The 25772-nt window shown below is 34.6% G+C and overlaps 1 protein-coding gene and 1 long non-coding RNA gene across 3 annotated transcripts; both read left to right on the plus strand.

Moving 5' to 3' along the window:
* Positions 1 to 1508: 1508 nt before the first annotated feature.
* Positions 1509 to 3830, plus strand: LOC127845211 (uncharacterized). The gene is made up of 3 exons (XR_008033111.1): positions 1509 to 1621; positions 1922 to 2015; positions 2389 to 3830. It is a non-coding gene; the product is annotated as an uncharacterized LOC127845211 (long non-coding RNA).
* A 1925-nt stretch (positions 3831 to 5755) lies between these two features.
* On the plus strand, positions 5756 to 25097 carry LOC127845201 (putative ankyrin repeat protein RF_0381). Of its 2 annotated transcripts, none has more exons than XM_052375986.1 (5): positions 5756 to 5791; positions 7611 to 7803; positions 7989 to 8053; positions 10035 to 10139; positions 23144 to 25097. In XM_052375986.1, the coding sequence occupies exons 2-5, from the start codon at positions 7613 to 7615 to the stop codon at positions 25042 to 25044; spliced, it is 2262 nt and encodes a 753-aa protein (XP_052231946.1). In that variant the 5' UTR covers positions 5756 to 5791; positions 7611 to 7612; the 3' UTR covers positions 25045 to 25097. The 2 variants fall into 2 exon arrangements, with proteins under 2 accessions (XP_052231946.1, XP_052231947.1); XM_052375987.1 differs by lacking the exon at positions 23144 to 25097 and adding an exon at positions 10454 to 12920.
* Positions 25098 to 25772: the final 675 nt, after the last annotated feature.

Consider the following 25772-nt stretch of genomic DNA (forward strand, 5'->3'; position numbering starts at 1 on the left):
ACAAACTCAGTGAAATAAACAACGAAAAGCGAAACATTATTATATTTATAAAAGTAAATACGCCCTTAACAAACATTAAGTGCCAGGAGCTGTTTCGTGGGAAATGTTTCACCTGATCAATGTGGTGTAAAAATGGAGCTTAAAGGGGCCTTTTCACAGATGTTGGCATGTATTGAAGTTTGTCATTAAATGCTTTATATTGATAAATATAAACATAGGATCTAAAACGCTCCAGTACAAAAACACAAGAATAACATTAAAGACAGAAAATAAGTAACCCTCAACGGAGCTCGAACCACTGACCCCTGGAGTAAAAGTCTATCGCTTAGACCACTCGGCCATCCGTTCTCATACAGTCAGTGAAGTATTTTATAATTTATATAAACACTCCTCGTAGTATCACAAAATATAACGACAACAACATAACTCTCCGAATTATTCAATCGTTTCGCGTTGCAACGCTTTATAATTTGCAGGTTTAAAAATCGTCAAAAGATGCATTTAATGGATATTTTAGAGTATGGTAAATGTTCAGTATAACTGTTTCCTTACAAATATCATAACTACAACGAAATTTGCGAATCTGAAACATTTTTTTTTAATTTTGTCAATTTACCAAAACGTGAAAAGGCCCCTTTAAATGCATGTTATTAAAGGTTACGTGTTTACAAACACATGAAAGGTTTATGTTGAGATGTATTTTCTCACGGGAATCATATCTACGAATCTGAGCAATGTCCGGTACCCATTTGAAAAAAAACGTAAAAATCGAATCATACTGCGCATTTGCATGTAAAGAGCATCTGTATATTAAATGGACTCAAAATTCAAAAGATAAACATATTTAAAAAAAAAAAAACAGCCACTATAAAAATGTAAATAATGAACTTTTTTCGATTTTTTTAACCGGTGTACTACCATATCAAAATGTATACCGGTTATACTTTAGCACTATTTTGTATAGTTCAATTGCAAAAGAGTCGGTTCTACATTTACTTTTTAATCCCCACAGTTGTACTTCTATATATACTTTTTATTCCCTCAGTTGTACTTCTATATATATATATCACAGGTGGTTAGCGTGTGGCTATGCTATTAATTATTGAAAACATCATTTTGAATGATAAATAATCATATTATAACAAAAAATTAACTTTTCTGAAAAAAAAAATTTCACTATAAGACTAGTCTTTATACTATATAGGGGTATAATTTTTTTTATTTAGCCATTAGATTAGCTATATTGATAGAATTTCAAACTCCTGTGATGAAAGTGACCTTGAGTCAAACCATGATGAATCTGATATTGATATTGATGTAGAAGCTGTCAAAAAAAACATCAGATACTGCGTTTATTGAACAGTCTGAACTTCATGTGGCACAAGCTGATAAACAAAACAAATTTAAGGTTTACTTTTTTTAAATGTTTAAGCACAAATTTAATTAATAATTATTATTATAAAAAAAGTGTTATGTAGATAAATAACCAATAATTTGATATTCTACAGGTTAGGAAGTTACGGTCTTGGCGAACAGCATTCTCACTTTCAGTGTGACAACTGTTGTGGCCAAAATAAAAACAACATAGTCATCTGGTACCTTCTGTGGAGAGTTCTTATAGGTAATAGCAAGCCCTTAGTTATTGTGTTTCTGATAGCTTTTTTAATGTTGAGAAATTAATTTAGCTAAACCTGTTGTTAAAAATATTTGTTTGCAGTAATGCAATTGCAAAACGGTAAAGCATGTTGATATGTAGTAAATATGTTTAAAAAAAATTACTCTGGTATCTATCCCAAAAGGAAAATTCTCTTAAAATAATATATTGAAATGAGTCAACATTCTTGAGTCAGTCAATTACTACAAAATACATATTCTAAATTGTAGCCTGACCTTTTTTAATAATTATGTTTTAACATTTCAGGTTTACATAGAATCATCACACTAAGCTTTATGTTGATAAGACATACAAAGTTTACACCAGATTGGCACTTTTGCATCTGGAAGTCAAAGTGGAGGTAAATTCCTTATCACAGTATGGTGTATGTGACCTGCATGATCCTTCTTGATAAACCTTGTTTGCATTTCCATAGGTCTATCCAGTTGTATAGTTCCGCCATGTAATAAAATATAAAATTAATAAAACATATATCAATTAAAAATAGTGTGTAGGTACTTTATGTCAGTCTTGTAACAGGAAAATCAATATTCATTTTAATAGTTTCAGCTGTTTTATTGGTATGAAATTCTTGATATGGCAAACAAAATCCCATGCAAAATCATCATTCAAACTTTGTAGTTTTCTATTACAACAACAACAAAATAATAATTTGATAATAGGAAAACTATGTTTTGCAATTGTTTCTTAATTAAATGGTAATCTTGATACAGAAACTTCAATGCAGAAATGTTGTCTGATGTCGCTGCGTCTGTGGGGTTATCGTCAAGGACGGGCTACAACATCCCCCAGCTTGTGGGGGACTCTTCCAATCCTGTTGTTATCTAAGACAGGAAGGATTACTTTACGACATTGTTTCACCACATAAAGAATGTCACCAAATTTCATCAATTTCCATGTGTCAGCAGAGCATCCCGGTGTTGTGGAATGCAGGGAATTTAGTGACTCACCAGTAGTCAGAATCACTCTCAGGAAGGTCTCGAAAGTGAATGTTAATGTGAGCTGTGACAACCTGCCATAAGAAATGTTTGCGAAAGGGCTTGATCTGGACGATCAGTGGTATTTTTTTGAAAACATTCGTGAATTCTGTCTCATAGATGAACCAAAAACTTGACATGTCCGAAACGCGCTACTGGTGAGCAACAAAAAACAGACTGTGCCCCCCAAAAAAGAAGGTGCATAATTTAAGATGCGCATCTGATCTTCTCTGATGGTCCCACAACAATTACATACATCATGTATCAGTGTTTATTTTGGCCAAGGTATTGTGTGATATATTTTCCCACAAACAATGCAAAAAATCCTCTATTCCTAGGAAAGCTAAAACATGTATACGATTGCTAAATGTGTCAGTTGATACAGGTTTTGAAATGTTCAATGCAAACTTTTGTTGTTCTAATTGCACAAGCTTGTTTTCAAGTTTTTTATATCTCATATTTACAAAAAAAAATCATTTTTTCCATGTAGATCTAACCATGCAATTGTTTTCACCTTATGGACACAGACTGCCTATCAGAAAAACTGGGAAAAAATCAGTGTGAATATTGTATTTATTTATGTTTTACAATGAAAATCCTATATTTTTGTTTGTTTGCTACATTGTTTCCATAGTAACAAAAACAAACAATTTTTATGTTTAAGTAATTGTGTTTTTTTTGTCTATTTTTCTCTATCAGAAATAATGATAAATAATGATTATTTCATTTACTGAAACGTTTAGTATCCGAGTGTACTTTCAACCAACACTTTTCAATGCTGTGCTTTTCCATTTTGTTGTGTTTGAGGTTACATTATACTTAAATACACATGTAACTGAATAAAAAAAGGAAATTGTTCATGGAACACACACATTATTGATTGTTATCGTTTAACTAGTTACAAAACAGTGAAATTAATGTTATGTTTGCCTTTAAACAAACACTTGATTGAAAATACAATTCATAGATTTATAAAAGGCGTGATTGTGTGCTCTGGTGATTATTAACATGTAGATTGGTTACCATAGCAACACAAATGGTACATTTTAAATGTCCATAATGCTGTTGTCAGTTTATTGCACTATAATTATGTATTTGACTAAAGGAAAGATTATTGTTTTAATAAAACAATGTGCTTGTTGTTTGAAAATTTTCGTTGTTTTTTTGTATTAAATGATAACTTTTAGTGACGGTAAAATGTAGGGTTGGTAACTTTGGAAGGTCATAAAATTAGTTTTGAATGTGATGAATAAAAAATCTATATCATTTTTGTGAAATACAATGTTCAGAGAATCCAAAATTGCCAAAAAGTCAAAATGTGACTTTTTGAACACAAGACTGATTTTCCCAGCTTTGGTCACATGTATACCTTTTAATGCCCACAGTTGTACTTCTTTGTATACCTTTTAATCCCCAGAGTTGTACTTCTTTTTATCCTGTCACATGCCTTTAAACCAACCCGATAACCAGGAAACAAAATATCCCAATAGATATTAGGTTAGTTGACCACGTGACCTCGAATATCCGTCAGTTGCTCTCCGCGCATGCGCATGCCTTAACTATTGTCTATTAATAAACTATACTTTTTCTATTAAAAAATACCAAATACATGTAAAGTACTGTTTGTTTAAACATTATTATTTAAAGAGCATAATTTCGCATTTGTGTATTGAGTTAATAACGATTAACTCGATTTCTGTGTTGTTTAACAAGATGGAAGCTAGCCTAAGCGCTTTGCATGACGTGACGTCACAATGTTTTTGCTCGCGCGTGGGTTTTCCCATATTTAATATTTAAACACAAAATACTCGAAAACTAGATATTTTAGAAACATTTTAATGAATGCTGAAAATGTGACAGGATAAATAGAATAATAGGTTGGTGACGGGGATGGAGAATGCTGGCTCGTCGGAGGATCTTATCGGGTGAGCCTGATAAATTCCTCCGACTTGCCAGATAACCATTCTCCATCCCCGTCACCAACCTATTATTCTCTATATATAATTTGTAATGCCCACATACTTGTTTAAGTCGACTGAACATATATACCATAGGCTAAAAAATCCAAAATGTTCACACAATTCCATGCCATTAGCTCTAACAGTTGGGTAGCTGTACAAAACATATTGTATCCAAAGGTGCCATTTATCATCTTATCTGTGTGATTTTAAGCAGTGCATATTGGGAACACACTATTTGTTCCGCAAAGGTTATACGAATTGTTTAAAAAAATAGTTTTTTAATCTACTTTGTCAGGAGTTTCATTTAGACTTGGGACCAAAATAATGAAGTAAAACACGCGAAGCTCAAAAAAAATTACACCCATCTGGAAATCATCTTTTGTCTTTAAAAAACTAAATGAGATCTCTGCATATGCACACAATCAATTGGGAAAAAAAGCAATTGTATATACAATAAAAATAAAATAAAAATATTTTGAAGATTTGGAAATAAATTTCTTTTTCGCGGACCAGCAAATGCTTAGCATAAGAATGTTTTTCAACAAATGCCATGCAGTGATTCGATTCTTGCAAAGGGTTAATCATTGATGTCACATCTCTATAATAAGACAAATATAAAGATAGATAAAATATGTTTTGGGAGGGATTTGGTAATGCCCAATTATTTATAATCAAATTGCTCCTAATTTCTCATATTTTTTATTCTTCAAAAGCCAACACTTTATACTGTTCAAGAGATTGAACATTCTAATAGTGTTTTTAAAAGAGAAAAGGCAAACTTGATATACAAGTGTTAGAAGACATGAAATTTATCTCGGGTTTATTTGTCTAAAACAAATTACTTTTGATTGTCTTACTCAGTTACATATTTGTATGTAAAGCATTAAATTGTTTCGTTCCACGATAAGGCTAACAGTATGAGCTTGCATAAGCTTTACTGCTGAATAAATGGTGGTGTTGTTGTTGACAACATGCAGACATTCGTAAAGCATTTATCTGTAACAAACATCTTTTAAGTGTGTGTCCGTGAATTTGTTAGCATCTTTTATCATATTATCCGTGGAAATTAGCTAGTAAAAGGGAATTCACTGCTGCGATGATTTGGAACGGTTCAATCAAGCGGTTATTACTGCCCTTGGATAGTGTTTACCAATAACAACGACCTATATTCTGGCAAGGTGAATATAGTTTGTCTTTTATTGTTTCAAACATTGCTTCATGCAGTTGTGTGATTGCTATATGGACATGTTATATTGGAAATTTACTGTATTGATTAATCGTTTCATTACCAGTGGTAAAATTATTTTGTGAAATGACTACATTTTGTTTCGGGTAGTCCTGACCATTGATAATTAGTTACGATCAAAACAGGTAAACAGCTGGAAACGAAAACTAAGCAATACACATCAGTTAAAATGCGTATTTTGTATTGAAATATATTGTATTACAGGGATTTTAAGTCTGTTTTGCTACCAAATGCAATTCTCTCGAACTGGATTTACAACGAAATGTCAACGAACATACCGGTAATCACTTCATAACAAAGAGTACGGATGTGGGCATCGTGAAGAACACCACCAAATTGTTTTCGGGAAATATTATATAGCAATGCATCATGATTATGTTCCAACTTATTCATTAACAAGTGTTCTTAAAGGGGCCTTTTTACAGATTTTTGCATGTATTGAAGTTTGTCATTAAATGCTTTATATTAATAAATGTAAACATTGGATATAAAAAGCTCCAATAAAAATCAAGAATAAAAAAGTAACCCTCAACAGGGCTTGAACCACTGACCCTTGGAGTCCAAAAATAGAAATAATCTTAGGCGTAGACTCAGACTTCAACATGGACTCAGACTTAACAAAGACGAAACGAAAATTAACTTGACTTATATAAGTACGCTTACACCTATGACGTCATAAAAATGCACTCTTCAAATTCGAGGAAGTCATCCAAAAAAACGTCACAAACAGCAGCCGGTATAATTTCAATGGGTGCATTCGTAACGCGGTTCTGCATACTCTAGTCAGGATCTCCGGAACAGCTTACGAACGCTTCGGAACACTGTTTGGTACAAGTTCCTTCTGCGCCGGCGTAAAAGGTGGTGCAGAGTTAACACAAAATGGCGGAAAGAGACTGTGCATCGTTCCACAAATGTGATTGCGGAATATTTTTCGCAACTCTGCAATCTGCAAAGCAGACTGAGCACAATTGTACTAAGATGAGAAAGCTGTAATGTACAAGATTTATCAACCATTTTGATTGCATTTTACAGCGTACATGACGGTGTGAAACATTTTTTTTGATAGAACAGCGCATCGTCCCAGCCTCTCTTCGATCCGACAATGTTATCGCTACATGATCATGTAAAATACCAGTCAAATATGTCGGATATTTCTCTGCATTCTTGTAGTTGTACATGCGTGCACTTAATTTCGTATTAGATCTGCCTCTGCAATTTTGTACACACGATCTAAGCTTGAAAGATGTACATGTTCTGCTCGTTTATAATATAATTATTAATTAAGATATCTCTGTCACCACCATTGGATGATTATTGAACAATTGTATTTTGGGCCGGAGGCCTTGCATTACAATAAACTATATGTTATGTTATGTTATTCTTTTTATATAATTTCTGGTGATGACTGAGTCATTTGTTAGTTCTTATTGAATGCTCTGAGCTTTTATGAGTACCTACGTACAGCTCAGAGGGTTAATATCTGGGAGTTGGATTATTGCAACAACCCGGATAACGATTTTTCTTCCCCCTATTGGGAAAAGTACCTGTACCATACCAATTCATGAATTGGGAAAAATTAGCGCGAAAACCCCTGAAATTGGGAAAACTTGGGTCGTGAAATCTTCCAATTGTGAATTATAGTTTTTTTAATTGCTTGGTATCAAAAGAAAAAATAAACTCAAAAATTGATTTACATTCATTTTGGCTTGAAATGTTCAGTGTAAGTGCTCATTTTATTTGTTAATTTGCAGATATGGCCGACGAAAATTGCACCGCAAAGAAGCAAAAGTCTCCAGACTGGCCCGAACCAGCCGTCATTGCATTAAATGCACTGGTTCGAGACAGCTGGGGATTGCTTTTTGGCGAATACGAAGGCACGGGCGCCGAAAAAGTTCCCGTGATGCGGCGTAGAGTATGGGACACCATAGCTCAAAGAATATCGGTGTAAGTAGCCTTCTTTAAACTTTCCGTGTATTTCTTCAATGATGTTTTGTTTACGGTATTGATTTGATGTTATCAAAAACCCATCAAAATGGATTGTATTCTTAAACATTTTATTGTTCGCTTATCTCTTATTGTAGACTATAAGAATGTTAGCACGAATGGTAAATGTAGCGATTTTTTTACAGCGAATTTGGAGTACAGCGAACATGGGAGCAGTGCCGGAAGAAGTTTCAGAATGCCAAAACTATATGTAATTAGATCTGAAATACTCAAGAGTTAATCGAAAGAAATATGGAGCTATGTTTAAGTAAAAAAATTATTGGTTCTCTTACCTTGACTGCAAGTTATCCATAAATTATCCTCTATGTGCATTCTATAAGTCAATTGTATCATAATTCCACCATTTTGGAAATGAAGTTATTTCCCATAGTCCGATCAATGAGTAAGTACATGCTATGTTGGTTAATGTACGCTCATCAATTCCATGGACTTGGGAAACAAGTTAAATTTAATTACAGTTACACACATTTAAAGAACATCCATCATTTTTTTTTAAATAATAATTTCCATCGATAGAAGTGTCATTTATAAAATAGTATTACATGTTTAAACGAAAAGGTATCTCCAGAATCATTTTTATTCCACATCGTCATTTAAAGGGGCCTTTTCACATATTTTGGCATGTATTGAAGTTTGTCATTAAATGCTTTATATTGATACATGTAAACATTGGATCTAAAAAGCTCCAGTACAAAAGCAAGAATACAATTTAAAAAAAAGAAAAAAACGTAACCCACAACTGGGCTCGAACCACTGACCGGTCACATCTTGAGTCCTAGAGTAAAAGTCTAGCGCTTTAGATCACTCGGCCATCCGTGCTCATACAACGCGGAAAGTATTTTATACTTTATATAAGCAATTCTAGTAGTATCACAAAAAATAACGACAACAACAGAACTCTCCAAATTATGCAATCGTTTCGCGTTGCAACGTTTTTATAATTTTAAGTTTTTAAATCGTCAAAATATGCATATAATGGCTATTTTAGGCATGGTTAATGTTCAGTAGTACCGTTTCCTTGCGAATGTCATAACTAAAACGAAAATGTGCGAATCTGAAACAACTTTTTTTAATTTTGTCAATTTACCTAAACGTGAAAAAAGGGCCCCTTGAACAAGAATTTGAACCAAAATACTGCATATTTAGCCTTTAAAATTAAGCCTTTGAATTTGTTAGTTTCAAACGGTGTGACTGTCAAACTGCGGATCGTTATTTTATTATTATTTTATCGTTATTTTAACTGTCAAACCCGTTGATTTTGTGGTATTTTTGGAGGAAAATAAACAAGTACATGTAGTAAAATTTTCTTCTCAAAATTTGCAGAAATATTAAAGGCACTCGTCACAGACTTTGGCTGCATTTGAAATCGGTGATAAAATGATTTACGTGGATAAATGAAAACATCGGAACTAACGATGTCCAATATAAAACAAGAATACAATTATAGACAGAAAAAAACACGTAATCCGCATCAGGGCTCGAACCACTGATTTTTATATTAAAAGGGTAGCGCTCAAACTACTCGGCCATCTGTGCTGCTACAAAGTTCAGTATATTTTTACTTTATATATATGCAATCAACTCAATTTCACAAAACGAAAACGACATAACTCTTCAAAATTATTCAATCGTTGCGCGTTTAATTGTCACGCTTTATAATTTTATCAATTTCTAAAATGATTATTTGTAAACGAAAATGTATCTTCAATATGAGTCCTACGTATAATGGTTCATTGATTTTTTTGAATCTGTCAAACAAAGATGGAAAATTGTTATTTCGACAAACTGTGGAAAAGTCCATTTAAGCTAGAGCTGCAGTTCAACCCGAGCAGTCTGTTTTAAATATTTCTCACCGGATCTATTATTTGTCTTTGAGGCAAATGGTGCGCTAGGACGGCAAGCATGTGTTTTTTTCACAATTTCCATCGAATGATAGACAATACTATCGAGATGTTGACAAATAGATCTTTCTCAGAGAATAATATTCATCTTTCCCCTTAAAAAGAGCTTTATTTTGTCAAAACGAGTGGAAAATATTATGCTTATGCCTACACATCTTTCTAACGATTAAGCGGGTCATATTTTATTTCACGAGCTAGCCAAAAAATGACGTCACGCACATAATGTCCCTACTGCGGAATGAAATAACGAATCGTATAATATTATTGCAGGCATGTCTGACAAGTGCGAGGAGCTGCACAGGGCCATCCAGGTGGGGCTAGTATCGGAAGTGCGCCACCTAGTTGCCGGTGGTGCCGACATGGACCGGGTGCTGGGTATCATATTTCCTTCATAGCTTAGAACTTAGATATTGAAACAATAGATAAAGGCAGTTGGGAAATGTGTAATTTGTTACTACTATAAACAATTACCTTACATCGCAACCCTATACGGTAAGACTGCTTTCTAAACATGTAACAAGGACACATTCGAATTGTGTAATCATGCAATGAACACATTTTTGTTTTATTTCGTAGTACGTTTTAATGGAAATGGCGACTCTAATATTTATAATAGTGATATTAAAACGAAAGATTAATGGCCATTACATTATATTATAAAAGTCATATTACGCAGTCATGGCTTTCAGGGATGCGAGGGACGGCTCTCTGTGCCGCTATTGAGGCTCAAAATTATGACATCACCAAGCTGCTCTTAGACGCCGGATGTGACGTAAACGCTCATGACTTTGATGGAGAGCCGCCGATTTTTCTCGCTATCCGGAAAGCACTGCCAGTTTTTCACAAGAAAGCAAATGCATCACCTGCTTTACAGTTAAACGCTGTTGAAACGGGGTCAGTGTCTTTGGTTGATTTAATTGTCAATCACGAAAAATGTAACTTGAACAAAGTAGATCCGATAACAAAGCAGACTGCGCTCCATTTGTCAGTAAGTGAAAAACTTGAGACACTAGTTGTCATGCTTATGACGTCACAATCCAGCATTCCGTGTGATGTTGGAATAAAAAACGGAGAGGGCGAGACGGCTCTACATCTCGCGGCTTCTACAGGCAATACCGGTTTACTAGAAGCTCTGTTGCAGAGCGACTCGTGTTTGAGTGACGTATTTACTGGCTGCTTACAGTCCTTTCGTTGCTACCCATATAACACAGCCGGCTTGACAGCGCTTCACGTGACCTGCAAACACGGCCAGCTGGCTTCTTTAAAGCTTCTCGTGGAGCGGCTAAAAAGTTTGTCGGCACCGAATAGTTCTTTAGATGGGGCACTTAATGGGGTTTCGAAGAGAGATAATGATGTATTGGCACAGAATCTAAATGTATCGACGCGGTATGAACGTAAGACGTGTCTGCATCTCGCTGCACGTGAAGGACATGTGCAGATTGTGGGTTACTTAATGCAGTATCAAGTAGACGTAGACAGGTGTGACGCGATGGGGAACTCGCCATTATTTCTATTTCTCGTCTCGGAAGCCCAGTGGATTTGCGCCGATAACAGCATTCCTGAGTTACTAATGAGACACGGCGCTAATCCAAACAAAGCGTTGCTAAGTTTTAGGGGTGACGCTGTCTTGATGCAACAATTCGTTGGTGCTATTTTCGACAAGGGTGGTGACTTGGTGGTCGAAAGAGCTTGTAAAACGGTACTGCACGAGTCTTTCCATAATAAGAATCTTCTTCTAATGAACGCAGTTTTAGAGCGGATAGGTATATACGATGCTAACCGCGTTTGCAAAGATACCAATGTGCTAACTATGGAAGATATGTTTGTGGAAGCGGTTCAGTGTGGATGGCTTCCAATGGTAAGAGTACTGCTTAGTCATGGCGTAGACATTGATACTAAAAAAGATGAAACCTATAGACTTGTAAGCTGTCTTAAGGTTGCTCTTAGGGCCCGTAAAACACACGTTGCAAAATACCTTGTTGACAATGGTTGTAGTTTAGAACTTGAAAAGGTGGTTGACATTGGGGTTGATATGGCAGCCTTGTTTTCGAGACGTCATCATCACAAGGTTTTGGGCAGAGTCAGTCAGGTTTCTCATTTTAGCGGAGGTATGTTAAAAATGGATTGTCAAATCCCTCGATCGCTTAAATTGTTGTGTCTATGTTGTATAAGAAAGCGTCTGATTGCAAACGAAGTGCCGTTTTCGAAAGTCCACCTCCTGCCGTTACCACTCCAACTACAAAAAAGCATTCGATATCGATGACGTTAAGAAGGAAAACGGTTTAGCTGTAAACTTTCATCATCAGATCAAGGCTTAACAATAAATATCTTTAAAAGAATATACGGCGTTGATTGTGATTGGTAATGATGAAAGATCAAAAGTTATATCAGTGCAATCAAAGAAAGCGAATGCCCTTTTCTGCGCAGTTCTTAGCTGCATCACACGCATTTCCATTGCGCCAGATTTCGTGGCTTATTTCGCTTTATGAGATATTATAAATCGGGGTTTGAATGGTTGTAGAAAGAGATTTGATGTAATGAATTATATATATATATATATATATATATATATATATATATATATATATATATATATATATATATAAAGCTTAATGCTGATATCTATTGTTTACATTTATGTGCACTGGAATGCACAAACGGAAAAATATGTATACTCACAATACGGTGGGGATTGCTTCATTAGTTTTGGGTCAACTTATTCGAGAGGTGTTGTTATGCTTGATCCACTGTTGGATTATATTAATTATAAACATTTAAATAGTAATAGGAAAGCTACAGACTTGTTATTGGGGGAAATAGTTTAAAGGGAATTGAAGGACATATTTTGATTTATAAACGGTGAGAAAAACAACAACATGGAGACGTACTAACCCATTGCAAAATTTATTACAATTATCTTAAAACGTGTCAAAAATAGCCACCTGGCAAACACCTAAATAAAAATAAAAATAAAATCAACAAAAGTGCATATGTTATGTATTATCACAATTTTTGGTACCTGTTTATTTGTTCAGGTTGTCACATATGTTTGCACTTTCTCAAACATGACATGGCCCACAGCCTGGGCATTTATATGTATATATATATTTATAAACTCATATCACATATGTATGTGCTGAGTACTAATAAACTGTTGAAACTGCAACAGGGGCGTCTGGGCTTTTTCCTTATTGCAAATAATTTATAAATATTTATTAAATGCTCAAATACAATCAAGCTACAGATCTGACCATTCTATTATCGACATGGTTATAAGTGGCAATTCAACAACTCGTTGCTATCTGATGGATAATATTTGCCAGTTATTAATACTTTGAAAGATGATAAGAAACGGCAATATTGCACTCCTATATATAATTTAGATACGTTAAATGAGATTGTTGACATCCAAATGCAGTTTGTCCTAAACCGATAAACTTTTCTTAGAAACACTTTTAATGAAGATAAAAGGCAAGACAATCTTTTATTCAAGTCACAAAGCAAAATCAAGAAGAACACACACATATTAGAGCAATAACTGACTGAAGAAAATAAGGAATTATTAATCACACTAAAAACGAATTAGTAAATATTAGTCAGGAAACTATGTAGGGTTGCTTTAAACGTGCCCGCTCCGAATTGAAAGATCTTGGAGAAAAACCTACTAACATGTTTTGTAACTTGGAAATAGGCAATTTCTTTCCAAAAGTATTTATTGCATTCAGAGAGAAGATGAAACAGTAATATATAAACCGGAAAATATTCTTAAAGAAGCAAATTGCTTTTAAAACTTGTTCTATGCAGAACAACCCACAATCAACTATGATCTTAAAGATGTATTTAAAAATTATGAATTGCCCAAATTAACTAATTTAGAGGCGGACATTTTAAAGGGTATTCTTTCCTTTCAAGAGGTGACAGTTACGCTTAAACAAATGAAAAATGACAAAAGCACAGGCTCTGATGGATTATCTGCTAATTTCTTTACTATAAGCTTTTTGGGTGTCTACGTGGTTAGAATCATTAAGTATTCATATAATATAGGTTCATTCCCGATAACTCAAAAGCAGGGAATTTTTAAATGTATCCCAAAGGATGGAAAGCCTTTACAATTTAAAAAAAATTGGAGACCTATTTGCTAGTGAACTAGCATTGGGAACGATGGCTAACAGAATTAGGTTAGTCTTTAACCAATTAGTAAATAACGACCAAAATGGTTTTATTAAAGGCATTGGAGATAATACACGATTATTATATGATATTATGAGTTATACTGAGTGCAACCAAATCCCTGGCCTACCGATGCTTATTGATTTTGAAAAAGCGTTCGATAATTTACTTCTTTATTATTCAGTTGTATAAAACAAGTGTTTGATTTTTTAGCTCGGCTGTTTTCGGAGAAAACCCGAGGTATTGTCATAGCCAGCTCGTCGTGTCCGTCGTCGTGTCCGCCGTCCGCGTCGTGCTTAAACCTTAACATTTTGTCAAGGTTTTGAATATTGGCTTTTAAATCAAAGTGCTTCAACCTACAACTTTGAAACTTCATATGTAGCTGCACCTTGATGAGTTCTACATGCAACATCCATTTTTGGGTCACTAGGTCAAAGGTCAAGGTCACTGTGACCTCTAAAAAATATTCTGACAAGTTTTCATTTATTAAAAACTGCACCCGCAGCCGAGCGTGGCATCCGTTATGCGGTGCTCTTGTTATACTTTGGGGCAATGTTTAAGAACTGGATAACACTTTTTTTATGTGGAAAATACAATGCAATTGAACGAGCTTTTGTCAGACTTCTTTATAATAGGACAAGGTTGTCGTCATGGAGATCCTATTTCAGTATATATATTTATACTTAGTGCATAAATACTAGCTATTAAAATAAGAAACTGTCAGCTAATGAAGGGAATAACAATTGATAATGAAGAATACAATATATCACAATTTTTTTATGATACCTATTTATTAATGGACGGGTAAGAAGAATCCTTAAATACTGCAGTAAAATTGTTGCACTCCTTTCACAACATTCATGTCTGAATGTAATTTTTGAAAAAAAACTCTTGTTGTCTGAATAGGAGCCTTAAAATACAGCACACGATCCATAAAAAACAAGGTGGACACTATATTTGGGATGTACCCACTTTAAACTTTTAGGTTTAACTTTTGACGTTCATCTACCTTAAATGATTGAGCTAAATTATAATGACAAATTAGTAAAATAAGTAAATATTATGTCACATTGGAACAGAAGAGATCTAACTCCCTTAGGTAGGATAACTGTAGTTAAGACCTTGATACTTCAATTGTTTATTAACTTGTTTGTCTCTTTGCCACAACCCGGAGAGGATATTTGTTAGGTTTAAAAGGACAAACTATTCAAATTGTGTTGTAAAGGCGTTCAAAAATCAAAGCAACAGTCATAACAAAAGATTTGATGAACGGGGGCTCAAAATGGTGGACATAAATGCATGTTCGAAAACTTTAAAATAATCATGGTAAAGAAAAGTTAGTCAAGGGAACTGTTTATTTACATCCTTTGGATTGAACGTTAGTAGATTTGTAATATACTATGTAAAACTGGCAGTTCATATGCGATTTCAGTTGTAAAAAAATGACCAACATTTTTTGGATATATGTTTTAACCATATATTCTGACTTTGTTAAGAGTATTAATATCGATTATGTTGATAAACTGTTAGATATGCCTTTGTTTTTCAATAACATTTTTATTTTATTAAGCAAAAAACATACATTTTTTGGAAATATTGGTATGATAATGGCATTCAGTATGTTAAAGATATTATTAAAAACAGCTGGCAGATGTTGCCCATGCAAGAGCTAAAGGTCAAAATGAATAAACCAGTAAATTGTTTACATTATGAATGTATTAAGAGAGTTCTTTCACTTGGTCTCAGTTCAAAATGTTAAATTAGGCGAGTATAAAGTACATTCATATCCAATTGTATCGACATATAAAACCTATCGTTCCGAATTCATAATAATAAGTTACTATACAATATGTTAAAATGGAAATCTGAAATCTCCACTTGCCAAACAAAGTGCAATTAATACTTTGCAGATGATTCCATACGATGGAAATTTGTTCATGGGCAAGTCTATAAAAAAAAACGAAAAATACATATATTCAATGGTTACAAACAAGGATTATCCCCACAGAATATTGGAACAAACTCACTTCTTTTTAAAATGGGCTTGTCGAATAGTATTATATGCACCTTTTGCAGAATGTCAGAAGAATCAATTACCCATTTATTCTGCGATTGTAACATAGTAAAAATACGTATTAAAGATATCTTTGATAGCTTAAAAAAACGCAAATATACAACAGGTAATAAACTGCAAAATTGTCCTTCTTGGAGATGCAAATGAAAATGACAACTGCTTTATTCTTTTCATGGAAGTTAAAAGTACATTTTTGTATGCAAAAGGAAAAAAGTCATTCCATATGTTCAGGGATTTAAGGCTAGCTTAAGATTAACTTTAAATATTTATGCAAACACAACAAGTGAATCAAGTAAAATAATTTGTTGGACAGTTTTAAGAGTAATATGTAATTCATAAATGCAACACATTTAACAAAATATCTGTCTTTAACTCTCGTTATATATGAAATGTGCAAAATTTGTTTACTTGACCAAAACTTACTATGTTCTTCGCAAATTGATCATAAAGTTTAGATTTATTGTTTTGGAAACTGAACTCTTATTGTAAATATAAACTTTGTTAATTTTTAACAACTCTAGCAAACATTACATAATTGGGTTTTATCTTGTTTGAACTTGTAACCATATTTTAATTGTTGTCGTAAATCTTGTTTCGTTCAAGATGCACGTGTTATTATGTTATACATAAAGATTATTTTTGTAAAAGTAAAAAAAGGTAAAAGGTTGAAGGATGTATGATATCAATTCAAATTGTGTAATGATTTTAATAATATAGCGAAAACACATTACACATGGTATAGTATGTATATGAATGTGCATGTCTTTGTAAATTGTGTGTATATACATCTATTATGAAATGAATAATAGCATTTAAACAGAAAAAAATTATATATTTAATATATTAATTTATCGTATATCTATACATGTAGATACAGAATAGAAAAACACAAGAAGATTGATAATACATTTAATGACTATATTAATGTTATTTGATTGTTAAAAGTATCGTGAATCATTCCGCTTATGCTTAATAAATAGGTCTATACTGTGGAATACTTCTAATTAAATCAACGCAGAATAAAGTAGGAATCAACAATACAATATGGTCACTCAAAAAAGAAGAAAATTTGACGAGAATTGTAGTTACGCATTTTAATGTAAATATTTTATTTTTTTTAACACAAATCGTTTTTTTTTTCTGTAAATAAATGTATTCGTCATTTTCGTTTAAATTATGTTGTATTTCGATTCCAAAATAATTATACTAATAAAAAAGTAATGCAAAAGTTGCTTCCATTTTCTTGAGTATGCAAGCCTTGGGGGAAAAAGACAAAATGCCAGTAAATGTTCGAAAAATAACTCCACATGTAATCGTCGGTACGTTTAAGGTTTTCACAACTCCACATGCAAAAGTGTAATTTTCACATTTTTCCATTTGTAGTATATTATTTTTGTCAATTGTTTACACCAAGTCATGTTCTAAATAAAAAAGGAATACATCCCATTAGTAAATACTGTTATTTGTACAATGTTGATCTTATTTTAATACAAGCCAATTTTCAGAGCTTGTTCGTACACATGGGACACGTTCGTCCATCTTAAAGTTTTGACAACTGTCATATGGTTATATTTACTGTAACTGTGTGTGTATAGTCAGTCAATAAATAGCCTTTAATCAATTTCCCAGGTACTAAACCCTTTCTTATCAGCCTGTCACGCATGAATATGATGAACACAATTCTTCATAACATTTTTATCACAAGTAGCGTGAAGTCAGAAAATAAATTTTACTTAATTTGCAACAGGTTAGTTTTACTTAATTATACAACAACAACAAAAACATTTATTTCAGCAATAAAGCTTATACAAGCTCTAAGCCTACACATATACATTTTATATATACAAGAAATACAAGTTATGGCAGATGTGGATTATGTGTTAAATTGAACACATGGTGTTAGTGCAAAAAAATATAATATATTCGTTTGAAAAAAAAATATATTCAACATTGACAACAATGTAATTTTAATAAGTACAGTATTCATTCACTGAACAATTATGTTAGTATCCAGCAACAAGTTAAAGAAATAATTTAAAATCGAATTATTACTATACGAGAATGATGGTTATAGTTAATTATAAAAAATTACAATTTCTGAAAGTTGATATAACTATCATAAATAATTAATAGCTTTGCCTTTAAGAAAAAAAGCAAAATGAAACAACAAGTTGAGTGGAAACAAATTAGCATTGTTTAAAATGCTATTCAAATTTATAAGGAATGAGACATTGAATTTGAGTTAAGGTATGTTGTGCGTGAAATAAAAGATGGAATAATGTTAAAGGGTTGTTACGTTCTAAAAGACTATTTGCGTATCTAGTAGGCGTCGTAAATTTGCAGCTTCGTATATAAACTTTGCTAGACTTATAAGTATAGTTTTATTTTCACTGGACATCAGTCTTTGAATCTTTGAAATTGTTGGCCATCTGCAGTACTGTGGCTTTAAAAGTTTTCTTCTTAGGTGCGTATATATGGGGCAAACTAGTCAGAAATGGTACTCAGTTCCTACAGTATTCATATTACATAATTTGCACTTACGGTTTTCTTTTTCAATATTATTGTATCGCCCCCTTTCAATTTCTAGGTTATGAGATGATAAACGGAATCTGCTTAGGGCAATTATATATTTTGGTTCATTTATTTTGTCAAAATAACTTTTTTAACGATAAACCATGTTTGAATAAACAGTACGTAGAGAGGCGGGTATAGCTGTTAATCTCGGCGTGCCATGTTTGAGTATAATTGTCTAATATTCGTTGTTTGCATTGTATAAATTGAGATTTGGTTATGTTTTGGTTTATACCTTCATTATAAAGCTCCGAGTATGTTCATTAAAACATTTTTAATTTAAATGTTAAATTACGGTAATTATAACTACTTTTAGATTGTAAAATAATTTGTATTGACTACCAGTCATTATATTTAAATGAATACATATTTTGTAAATAAATAAAAACATATTATTATATATAATACTATGAAATATAAAGATATTTATCACTTTTATACACGTAGTGTGAATTCAGAAAATAAACTGTACTTCATAATTTACAGAAGTTTGTTTGTTGACCGAATAGAACCAAGTTTAAAAAGCAAAACACAATTGTTTAATAAAAACACGTTGACATTTAATTAAGGGTTTTGTTCAAATTTTATTTATCTTACATATTTATAAGCACAGTGTTGAAATAAATGCAAAAAAGTTACATATAAATGAATGCCACATGTCAAAAACAATATGGCTATGACAATGCATTTAAATTAAAAAGCATAAAACCTCATCACTAAACACCCATCCAGTCGGTAGTATAACCAACATAACACTAGGGCACGAAATGCCTAGAATGTAAGCGTATTGATCATACGTACAGTAAGCGTGGCGTTTTGTGTACATAAATACAAACATATAATTTACGTAAACGAATATGGTTAATTACAATATATGCTACTTACATATTCTTCAACTAATACATTCATATGAAAAATAACCATTGTAGCTACAACTTCTCATTTTTCCTGAAAATGTCCAGATAAATCCGAATCATACATGATATAAAGCTAACATTAGTATGGTCTTAAAGTCAGACAAATAAAACACTGCTGAGCAATGTGATGCGGGTTTCACAGATGGACGATACAATATATTAATCCATCCTTCCCCTCGTATAACAAATCTGCAAAATTGATGCGGTGAATGTGAAACATTCAACTGAATTGTTTTTGCGGTTTTAAGGTAACTTCAACGTCGCATTTAACAATTATCAATAGGCTGAACACATATATTAAAGCTCTAAAAAGGCGTTATGCAACTTATGCATATTATTATAAATTCTATGCCTTTGATAAAATCGCGTGATAAAAGTCATCCACCGGTAGTGACCTTGATATGCCCTTAGTCTATGGCAATGAAGTCCAGAGAGAGCTAATGTTCTGATAGAAGCTTCACTTCGGACTGTACTTTCTGAACAGCTCATTAATATTTACTTCTTCCTAAATGTGTTACATATTTCTGGCCATGGCGTGGGAATGAGTCCGACTGCGGATGTGGTGGCGCCATTAAGCCAGAGGGAAACATATTTCCAAGACACGGGAGTTTTCTTCAAAGCCGAGATACCCAGAATCTCATTGGGACCCTTTCTGAACCAGGACAAGTGGAATACCTTAACAGCTTGTGAATAATCCAATGGAAGCGAAGCCAGTGCCTCAAGTGTAGCCAAGGAATGGTCGCATTGCGAATGGGTCATGCACAAAAACGTTGACTGTTCGTTCTTCTTTTTCAGCAGTGGCTTCATATTTCAGAGCAGCATCAACGAACAAACCGTTGTCAAAGTCGAGACTCTCTTACACAACGGGCACGTCTTCCGAGCGACGCCCACCAAAGATAATGCCCTCTATTGGACTCCTTCAGGACTCTTCCACTGATCATCGATGATGGGGCACTGAGCAGCAGGGGTGCAAAACCTTAAATTCGGATGCGCAGCTGGTTTCGCCGTGAACTTGATCCAGTATTCCTCTCTGAGCTATGACGTGATCGTGGCATTATCCTCAATTCCTTCTAAGTACACCCCACCATCGCTCGTCTCAGCAACGATCGTAACAATCGTGTTTTTAGTCACTGTCTTCATGGCGTTTGGTTGGTCTTCATTGACGTTCCGAGAGCCACACCTTGTCAAAATTCATCCAGGTAATATTGTTAAAGCGGCGGCAACGTATTTTTTTTCCGTGGGGTTATCCACAACCGTAATCAGCATGTGTTCTGCAAACTGCCTTCTTTCAACGCCCAAGGATGGAACCGAGTCTGAGAGAAAAGCATTTCCCTCCTAGCAACGAGTGACCACTGACGCCGCTGCCAAATGAGCAGATCTCGTTTCTCTCTGGCAATCCTGCGATCACAACACCCCTGGAATTGCATGGCCTTGACTCTTTGAACTCAGCATCACCAGTGCGTATCACTGGCTTGCCTACAGGATGCATGCACTTCACAAACTCGCCTTCCTTCCTTTGCAAACTCAAATAGTGTACTGCACACGATATTAGGGCACATCTCTTTTTGTTCTTTTTGTTTGATAGTATGTTTGGATGTGTCTTTTTGGCCACGGCCATTATTTTCAAATAAACGATGTTTTCTGTTCTGTTTAACGTGGACATTTTTTTGGGGGGGGAGGGGGGCATTTTATACAATATGAACAAAAACTTATTTTTCTTTGGTTAATTTCATGAAACTCAGCTTGTTAATATGTTCCACTTTTCAGTTGTTGTAGGAGTTGATCGTTTTATTTTTTGTTGTTTGCACTGTATACACATAATTCAATAAAAACTAAACGTGTGTGCTGTTTTGTCATGTTATTTTGAAGCGTTGAAATCAACCGGAAAAAAACTTCTCCAAGACAATACAAAGTAGTCAAATAGTCTCACTTGCAATAATCGGACAGCGATTACAGTCTGCTTAAACATAAACTATTCAACTTGACTTAATCGGGGTTTATTATCAAGCAAACAGTTTCAATATATTTATAAAAAAACATATCTTTAATTGTTGCGCTCCACGATAAGGCTATGAGCTTGTATAAGCTTTAATGCTGAATAAATTTGATTGTTGTTGTTGTTGATAACATGCAGACATTTGTTACGCATTTTATCTGTTACAAACATCTTTTAAGTTTATGTCCGTGAATTTGTTAGCATATTTTATCATATTATCCATGGAAACGAGCTAGTAAAAGGGAATTCACGGCTGCGATGATTTGGAACGGTTCAATAAAGCGGTTAGTACTGCCCTTGGATAGTGTTTATCAATAACAACGACCTATATTCTGGCATGCAATTGTGTGTATATGAACATGTTGTATTGGAAGTTTACTGTATTGATTAATCGTTTCATTATCAGTGATGAAATTATTTCGTGAAATGTTCAATTGCATTGTGATATGTTTTCGCGAGCTGACTACAGTTTGTTTCGGGTAGTCCGGACCTTAGGTTAGTTTAGATCAAAACAAATAAACAGCTGAAAACGAAAACTAAGCAATATACATAAGTTAAAATACGTATTTTGTATTGAAATATATTGTATTACAGAGATTTTAAGCTCTGTTTAGTTAGCAAATGCAATTCTCTCGAACTGGATTTCCAACGAAATGTCAACGAACATACCGGTAATCACTTCATAACATAGGGTAACTCTTCCAAATTATTTTATCGTTTCATGTTTGTAACGCTTAATAATTTTATCGATTTCTTTAACGATTATTCGTAAACGAAAATGTATCTTCAATATGAGTCTGACGTATATATATATATATAATGGTTCTTTATTTTTTAATCGGTAAAACAAAGTTGGAAAATTGTAATCTCGACAAACTGTGGACAAGTCTATTTTAGCTAAAGCAGCGGTAAAACCCGAGCACTCCCCCCGGTTAAAAAATATTACTCACTGGATCTGTTATTTGTCTTTGAGGCAAATGGTGCGCTAGGACGGCAAGCATGTTTTTTTCACAACAATTTTCATCAAATACTATCGAGATGTAGACAAATATACCTTTCTCAGAGAATAGTATTCATCTTTCCCCTTAAAAAAAGCTTTATTTTGTCAAACCGGAGTTGAAAATACTATGCTTAGACCTACACATGTTTCTAACGATTAAGCGGGTCAAATTTTATTTCACGAGCTAGCCAAAAATGACGTCGCAGACATTATGTCCATACTGTAGAATGAGATAACGTATCTAATAATATTATTGCAGGCATTTCTGACAAGTGCGAGGAGCTGCACAGTGCCATCCAGGTGGGAAGTGCGCCACCTAGTTGCCGGCGGTGCCAAAATGGACCGGGTGCTGGGAAACATATTTGCTCCATAGCCCAGAACTATTGAAACAAAAGATAAAGACAGTCGGGAAATGTGTAATTTGTTAATACTATAACAATAACCTTACATCGCACCCCTATTGGGTAAGACTGCTTTCTAAACATATAAACAGGACACATTGGATACTTGTGAGCATGCAATTGACTCATTTTTTTTATTTCGTAGTATGGCAATAATGACTCTTATATTTAAAATAGTGATATTAAAAGGAAAGAATAATGATCATTACATTATATTATAAAAGTCATATTACGCAGTCATGGCTTTCAGGGATGCGAGGGACGGCTCTCTGTGCCGCTATTGAGGCTCGAAATTATGACATCACCAAGCTTCTCTTAGACGCCGGATGTGACGTAAACGCTTGTGACTTTGATGGAGAGCCACCGATTTTACTCGCTATCCGGAAAGCACTGCCAGTTTTTCACAAGAAAGCAAGTGCATCACATGCTTTTCAGTTAAGCGCTGTTGAAACGGGGTCATTTTCTTTGGTTGATTTAATTGTCAATCACGAAAAATGTAACTTGAACAAAATGGATCCGATAACAAAACAGACTGCTCTCCATTTGTCGGTAAGGGAAAAACTTGAGTCACTAGTTGTCATGCTTATGACGTCACAATCGAGCATTCCATGTGATGTTAGAATAAAAAACGGACAGGGCGAGACGGCTCTACATCTCGCGGCTTCTACAGGCAATACCGGTTTACTAGAAGCTCTGTTGCAGAGCGACTCGTGTTTGGGTGACGTATTTACTGGATTACAGACGTTTCGTGGCTACCCATATAACACAGCCGGCTTGACAGCGCTTCACGTGACCTGCAAACACGGCCAGCTGGCTTCTTTAAAGCTTCTCGTGGAACGGCTAAGGAGTTTGTCGGCGCTGAATTATTCTTCAGATGGGGCACTCGATGGGGCATCGAAGAGAGATAATGATGTATTGGCACAGAATATAAATGCATTGACGCTGTATGAACGTCAAACATGTCTGCATCTTGCTGCACGTGAAGGACGTGTACAGGTTGTGCGTTACTTAGTACAGAATCAAATAGACGTAGACGTGAAGGACGCGATGGGGAACTCACCATTATTTTTATTTCTCGTTTCGGAAGCCAATTGGAATCTCGCCGATTACAGCGTTCCCGAGTTGCTTCTAAGGCATGGCGCTAATCCAAACATTACGTTGTGCGTAAGAAACAGTCGTCACGTTAGTCGAACACTTGACGTCGCACCGCTCATGTTAGCGGCTATGCAAGACAACCTTGAACTTGCGAGAGTTCTCATCCAACATGGTGCCGATGTGAACATGACGGACAACAGCGGTAATACGGCTCTTTATCACGCTCTTCGCCAAAGTTCAGCGAAAGTTGCGTCTTACCTTTTTAAAGACTGCGCACATACCAATGTCAATATTGAAAACGTTGACGGGGAAACATGCTTAATCGCGTTGGCAAGTTTTAAGGGTGACGCTGACTTGATGCAACAATTAGTTGGTGCTATTTTCGACAAGGGTGGCGACATGGCGGTCGACAGAGCTGGTAGAACGGTACTGCACGAGGCTTTCGATAATGAGAATCACCTTCTTATGGACGCAGTTTTAGAGCGGATAGGTAAATCCTATGCTAACCGCATATGCTTAGTAAACAATTTATTAACTATGGAAGAAATGTTAGTGGAAGCGGTTAAGTGTGGATGCCTTCTAATAGTAAGAGTACTGCTTAGTCATAACGTAGACATCGATACTAAAAATTGTGAACAATATAAACTTGTAAGTTGTCTGACTGTATCTCTACAGGCGCATGAAATCAAGGTTGCAAAATACCTTATTGGAAATGGTTGTAGTTTATATAACAATGTGATCGATGTTCGGGTTGGGTACGCAACAACCTTATTGCTCAAAGGTCGGAACACTTACAGATTTCAGAGTGAAAGCGACGATTGCGACAGTAGTGACGATATTTCGGATGATTCCGATCAAGGTGATAAGATTGACGCTTTTATCGACGAACTAGTTCCGTTGTTTAAAGATGCTTTCCGAATTCCTCGATCGCTTAAGTTGATGTGTCTATGTTGTATAAGAAAGCGTCTGATTGCAAACGAAGTGTCGTTTTCGAAAGTCCACCTCCTGCCGTTACCACTCAAACTTCAAAACAGCATTCGATATCGATTACGTTAAGACGGAATATGGGTTAACTGTCAATTTTCATCATCCGATAAACTATTTTTAAATGTCTGCCTAAATGTGAGAATTAAAAATGTTCGATAAATTTTGTCTGGTTCACTTCTTACTGCTTGGATAGATGTGTTTTGATTTAAATTAATACATTAAAACGAGTAGCGCTCTGTGAAAATGGAGTTTACTCTATGTGCGTATAGTGTCAGCCCAGATTAGCCTGTGCAGTCAGCAGTCTAATAAGGTACGACACTTTCCACCTAGACTGGATTTAAGTTTAGAAGAGACTTCCTTTAAACATTTTTTTTATATAAAAACGTGAAGTGAATTTCCTGATTAGGCTAATCCGGGGCGCCACTCTACACAGTTGCATTAAACCCCCTTTTGCCAGAGTGTGCCTCTTTAATTCAATCGTCATCGATCGACAGCGCTCGTTAATCGTTAAACCACGGAGACGTACGGAAGATCGTTGCGTCAGCAATTGTTCTCCTTTCAATATGAGAGCATTTAGGGACGTGATCGGCGGAATAAATACGGAAATTTACCGTAAATAAATATTTTAACACCGGGCCGTAGGTTATTAGTTCAACAAATCACAATATGAGAGCAGTAGGAGTGAATTTCTGTGTCATTGCTCCGCAAAAATGTGCTGCTTATTTATTTTAAAAAGTGATGTGCATGCATGCAGTTTATAAAAAATACAGTTTATTTAACACATTAAATGACCATTG

The sequence above is a fragment of the Dreissena polymorpha genome, chromosome 9 (genome assembly GCF_020536995.1).
Source record: "Dreissena polymorpha isolate Duluth1 chromosome 9, UMN_Dpol_1.0, whole genome shotgun sequence".
NCBI lineage: Eukaryota > Metazoa > Mollusca > Bivalvia > Myida > Dreissenidae > Dreissena > Dreissena polymorpha.

Coding starts and splice junctions, on each gene's coding strand:
- LOC127845201 (XM_052375986.1), top strand. CDS start 7,613: ATGGCCGACGAAAATTGCACCGCAAAGAAGCAAAAGTCTCCAGACTGG. Junction 7,804..7,988: donor ATAGCTCAAAGAATATCGGT/GTAAGTAGCCTT, acceptor ATTTTTTTACAG/CGAATTTGGAGTACAGCGAA. Junction 10,140..23,143: donor CGACATGGACCGGGTGCTGG/GTATCATATTTC, acceptor CATGGCTTTCAG/GGATGCGAGGGACGGCTCTC.